We start from the raw sequence: 6,317 nt of genomic DNA, 5'->3' as shown, positions 1-6,317 counted from the left end.
CTTTCAACTTTTACATTAAACAATGATATTTTTTTTTATTATACAAAAAAAATAGAATATGAATCATGACTTATTACTGGCAATTTTGTTTATCAATAAGTATTGAATTGTACTGTAGTCAATTCTGCTATGCTATCAACTGCCAATAGGTTATATCAAAGCAAACTAACTAAATAAAAATATTACAAAAGCATTTAATATGATATCAGCTTAGTGTTTTCAGCCCAGGCATTCATATCAGAGAAAAGCAAATTATTTACAAATGCATAGTATGCGTTAAGAAGTTGTAAGTTAATAACTGTTTACTCTTTGCAAGATAAACATACATGCACAAGTATATAAAATTAACAAAAAACACTGATGTTCACGATATAGTACCATATTGATATACAAAATCATTTAGATTAAGAAAAGAAAATAATCGTGTAACAAACCAGACTTTTGGGTTTTGGTATATTGCATTTAATACATTGTTCAGACTATAAACTGTTCAATAACATGAAATACAACTTATTGATAACTCCAAGCTCAGTTTTATTATACACGTATTACCACACTTTTTGCTACTTTGAATTATTTATGCCTTTATGGTTTTTTTTCTAAAACATTGTTGTCAATATTGTGGAATTATATTACAGGTTGAGCTAGCTCAACCAAAACAAGTTTATTCCACCATGTTTTTCATATGAAAATTTCAGTACCAAGTAAGGAGTACGACAGGTGTTACCTATGTGTTTTTTATTCGTTTGATGTGTACGAGCTTACAATTTAGATATTTATTGAAGCACTTTTTGTTTAAATTTTCCTTTAAGTTTAGATTTTTGTTATTCATTTTTTTAAACCTTTTATTTTATATCTTTGAATACAATATACTAACAATCGCTCATAAAATTTCCTGTGAATACGTAATCCTTGATGTACTTACATGTTTCCTTATATACAATTACACTAAAAATTCTCTCTGGATCTGAGTATATAATATTCTTTATCATTGTAGATGTTGTTGTGACATTGATAATGGTGGTACCAGTTGCACAGTATACGTTGCTTCCATAGACATGAATACCTATGTTTGTAGAGGCTGCATTTGTGCTGACAACTTTGATTTCATTCTCTCCATTGAAATTTGAGGATTTTAAATCACCGCTGCTGTATTCCATCCAAAAAAGTCGACCTCTTATGGCATCTTACGTTAAAAAATAGTTATTATTTTATCTGTGGAAGGTTTGCTATTTTCTAAATAAGTTTGTTTTATTGCAGATGATTGACTCATTTATTCCCACTGTATCACTTGCTATTTGCCTATTTGAAAATTGCAGACGTATCAATCGAGCTTGTTCTTCGACTTTATTTATTGAAATATACCAAAAATACTCTGCAGAAAGCACTTCTATAATTAAGACACATGCGAAAAATGCATTATGTGTAGGAGATATATATCCATCAACAAAACTTCAAGAAAAGATAAAAATAATATAAATAATTTTGATTTTATATTGCTGCGAATATATAATAGAGATGAACAATAGTTATACCATGTATACCTTCCAATGAAAATGATGATTATTTCTAAGATAACTCACCTATGCTCAAACCATATATTCTGTGTGAACTATTGACGATTGTCTGTTTCTCAGTTCCATTTAGTCTCGATTTTCTTATCTTACCACTAGTTGTATAAGTACTATAATACATCCATCTTTTTATAGAAATAAATAAAAAGATTTGAAAAATAACATAAACAATAAACTCATCACACATACTAAGATTAAAATATTGTATTTTAGTTTTAGTTTGTTACCCCGATTTTGTTTTTTGTCCATGGATTTATGAGTTTTGAACAGCGGTATACTACTTTTGCTTTTATGTATGAAAGACTAGAAAAGACTCGAAAGTGAAACTTGAATTAGATAAGGAAAACTAAGGCGAAATTATTTCCAACATTAACGGTAATCAATTTCTTGGGTAGAAGATCAAAGGAGTTAGAAGTTAAATAGACAATGAATGATAATTTTAAAACATCACATGGTAATTCAGTGATGATTACTAACCTCCATCACCAGTGGCAAACAAATGATACTCTTTGAGTTGTCTAAGGTTAATGAACAAGTTGCATGGCTTGTTTTCTTATTACCTTAAAGTGAATGTATATGTTTCGTTCGTTATGCTGTACAAACAATTTACTCAAGTGAAATTGTACATCACTAAGTATAGCATGTATAGGGAAAAGTATTATAAAACTAAGCTGATATTCCCATTTGAATGGTGTAACACTTTATTTTTTAGGGGGCCCTCTTTAGCTTGATGTTCGATGTCATCCTAGGTTCTATGTTGAATACCGAACTGTGACATATAATGGTATACTTTTATAAATTTTGACTTAGATATAGAATTGCCATATTAGCACTCATACCAAATCTTTAAAGTAAATGCAAACATACGAAATTCGACATACGATCGGAAAAAATTCTGAAATTCTGGCTTCGATACACGTATTTTCAGAAACAAAATAACTAGTTTTATTTTCAACTCGCATGCCAGTGGCAAGACATCACTTTTAGATGAACATTTACATGACTTAGACTGTATTAATTTGTACAGAATGGTCTTACCCGGTTGATAAGAGTTTTTAAATATTTCAATGAGTAGGGAACAGTTTAACATATGAATATAATTTTACCCCAAAAGAATCACGTGAAAGTATATTCTTATTACATATTTGTTTTAATCAGGGAAAATATAGTCTATATGCAAATTGTCAGCAAGTCTTCAATATGGGATCAAAACTGTATTGTATGCCCTTAACCAATATTGTTTATTTCGTAAACAATAGGCGCAGGGTAAAGTGTACTGTTGAATCGTAATACCAAAATAACTTCGCCATTAACCAGTTCATAGTGATTAGTCATTTATTTTTTTATTTACTACGAACCTGTTAGAAGTATCTAATGTGAGAGCATAAAGTGGATCATCTTGCAGTATAAGTATTTTATTTGAACCATCTGAAGCACATCTATAAAGCTTCCCTGTGCCATATTCAGTCAGATACACGTCACTGTTAAATGAATCAACCGCAACACCAACCGGTTTATCTGCAATTGATACAGTTTCTGAAATGTATGGTCGTTCTGCAGGATACCGAAATCTAAAAGGAAAAAAAACCAATAGATATTTCATTACCTTTTTAGTAATATATCTTTAAACAAAATATTGTTTATTATAACTAATGTTTCATAACATAGTCACTACATACATGACTTTGTGTATGAAATCACCAGATATGACGACGAAGAAGGAGTGGGTAAAATCAATGACTACCTATGAGGGTTTCGCACAGCCTTTTTCCATATATACCACCTTTATAAGTTATTATAGGCAGTGAACTCTCTTTCAAACATTTTTCGATTTATCTTTGATCTGAACTTCGTATCTTTCTTGTTGATGGGGTGAATAAAACGCCTCCCAAGTCCAGTCTGTTTTTGTTTGTTTGTATCGATTTGATAGATAAAATCCTTTTCCAACTGATTTTGATAGTTTGTTCTAATGTGATATTGTAACAACCCTTCATTGTTGTATCACTATATTGTTGCATTGCTATACTACGTTAGATGAACGTTTTGCGTCATCTAAATTCTGCTTGTCACATCGTGTCTGATCCTATACAGGAGCAAAGGATTCCGTGGATATCGTTAATATTGTATATAATTTCTGTTTTAGTGTCAATGGTTTATAGTTGTCCAAGTTTTATTACTGCGTAACTTGTTTTTAAATTGGATTTTGACAAAGGTTTACACTAAAGGGATTCCTGTCTTATTGTGTATGTATTAGTAGGATCAAATGAGGGATAATATAAGATATGTGAAAAAATACCTCAATATATCATTACGTTCAAATCTTGTAAAATAAACATATTCATATTGATAGTCATAATCTATAGAATGTATAACACTTTGTAGATTCGTTAACAAATCAGCTACTTCTCCAGTTATTAAGTCGGTTTCTTTGATGTTCCCATAAGTTGAATAGATAAGTTTGTGTTGATGACCTGGAATAAAAAGAAATGTTTTCAAAGTACAGTTTAATGAAATTTTGATTTTGATTTTGATATTTTTGTTACTAACACAATGGATTCAACCCTCTCCCCCAGCTTTTGGAATGATTCGTAATTCCCAGTCTGCAGTTTTGAATGTAGTCGGTTTGTTTTCAGCTTGATATGTCCTTTTGTTATCTTTCACATCTCATTTCCCGCTTACGAGAAGTATCACTCATATTTTATATTAAGTCATACAAAATCATTGTCTGTTTGTTGTGTTAGGCGATATTAAACTACTTTTTTTTTTTGCATTGTTGATCACTAGACTATATCAGTCTAAACATTACCAGGAAGAATGTAACCTTTTTTCGAAGAACTAAATGTTAGAGTATATTCCAAAATCTTATGTTTCCATTTCCTCCTCTTATCATATTTGCATTTTATATCATTTGTGCATCATGAGTCTCAAAGTAGATTACCTGTGCGTATCTACAAATAATGTGTTGTCAGTAAAGCTCGAGGATAAAATTACAACATTAGTCCCAATTAATCAATGTGTATTGTAAAAATTTATGGTGCATTTAAACAATAGAAATGAGTGATTTAAGTCCTGATGTAGGTTCAAATCACCGTAGTTATCACTTTATTCGTTTTTTTTTAGTTACAATGAAAGCTGTCGTATATAAAAACATACTCCTTTGATTACGTGTTGACAATAAAAAGTATAAACACAGAAATACTGAACTCCGAGGAAAATTCAAAGAGGGAAGTCCCAAATCAAATGGCACAATCAAAAGTTCAAACACATCAAACGAATGGATAACAACTGTCATATTCCTGACTTGGTACAGACATTTTCTTATGTAGAAAATGTTGGATTTAACCTGGATTTATAGTTAGCTAAACATCTCACTTGTATGACAGTCGCATCAAATTTCATTACATTGTCAACGATGCGTGAAAAAAAAACCCAGACACAATAAGTAAAAATGTCAAAAATAGGGGTACAGTAGTCAACATTGTGTTATCATCTTAATCACTATAAAAACAACAAATGTAACGATGAGGCACAAAAAAAGGCATACATCAAATTTAACATCCTCATTTTGCTTATATTATACGATTTTTTTTACCTACCGTTAAGTTCCTTCTCTTCATCAATTCCATGCATAATTTCATTAATGTTACTCATATTTTTGAACAAATAGCGACACACAGATAATGTTTTAAAACAGTAAATACTTTGTGTATACAAATGATTTCTGAAAATACGATAAGATTAAATGCAACCACTTGTCGTACACACGCTACAGTGCAAGATAAAATATTTGACTATAGTATTAGCAAATAAAGGTAACAGTAGTATACCACTGTTCAAAAGTCATATTTTGAATTAGAGAAAAATAATCCGGATTACAAACTAAAACAGAGGGAAACATATCAAACCATCAAAAGAACATTTTACCGAGGTGCAACCAAAACACTTATGGCAATGAAACATACACAGAAATAAGCTGTTAGATAATAACTGCCAAATACCTGAATTGGTACAGGATATTTTAAGGTCAAATGGTGGTTAAACCTGGCTCTGTGGCTGTTTCCTGAACTAATCCAGCTTTATCACGGAAACCATATCAAAGATCCTAGTCACACGCTTTACCTTAGCTGTTAATGAAAATCAATCCGTACTGTTAGAAAATTTACCTCGTAATGTATTTGTCACAAAATACACTAAGTCACAATGTCATACTTTGGTTAGCATATCTTTATAAGCGAAAAAAAGATATATTTTTGGTGTAGTGCGCTTCCCACTTAGAAGAAAATGAATATGAATGTTGTAAATTCTTACCTTTGTCAATAAAGTTCACGTAAATCATAAATCCAAACAAAAGACAATTCATATTGCGATATAATGGTATTCAACCATAACCTGTTGTATCTTCATATAATTATAATTTCATAACAGTTACTATCAATCCAATTGAGCAGGTGTTATTTCTTACTAAGTGTATGTTACTATGTTTGTAACTAATACGGTATGCTTCATGACCAAATTTGTCAACTACAAACACAAACGATACTCGGATATCATACGCTGAGCTAAACCTTCAATTGTCCTTATGTATTTGTAAATCAAAAATATATTTAAAAAAAAACTTGATATCAAGTTAAAATGTTTGTAACTAATACTGGATGCTTCATGACCAAATTTGTCAACTACAAAAGAAATGCCTACTACACACACGATACTCGGATATCATACGCTGAACTAAACCTTCAATTG

The 6,317-nt window shown here is 30.6% G+C and overlaps 1 protein-coding gene across 1 annotated transcript; it reads right to left on the bottom strand.

The window, feature by feature from the left end:
• Positions 1-223: 223 nt before the first annotated feature.
• Positions 224-5,996, bottom strand: LOC134695154 (low-density lipoprotein receptor-related protein 8-like). Its single transcript, XM_063556354.1, has 5 exons — positions 5,883-5,996; positions 3,871-4,045; positions 2,933-3,145; positions 1,584-1,699; positions 224-1,186 (listed from the first exon to the last, which is right to left on the bottom strand). The coding sequence occupies exons 1-5, from the start codon at positions 5,932-5,934 to the stop codon at positions 873-875; spliced, it is 870 nt and encodes a 289-aa protein (XP_063412424.1). The 5' UTR covers positions 5,935-5,996; the 3' UTR covers positions 224-872.
• Between the last annotated feature and the right edge of the window lie 321 nt (positions 5,997-6,317).

The sequence above is a fragment of the Mytilus trossulus genome, chromosome 13 (genome assembly GCF_036588685.1).
Source record: "Mytilus trossulus isolate FHL-02 chromosome 13, PNRI_Mtr1.1.1.hap1, whole genome shotgun sequence".
NCBI lineage: Eukaryota > Metazoa > Mollusca > Bivalvia > Mytilida > Mytilidae > Mytilus > Mytilus trossulus.
The sequence above is the reverse complement of the archived record's forward strand: the minus strand, read 5'-3'. Positions and strand labels throughout refer to the sequence as shown.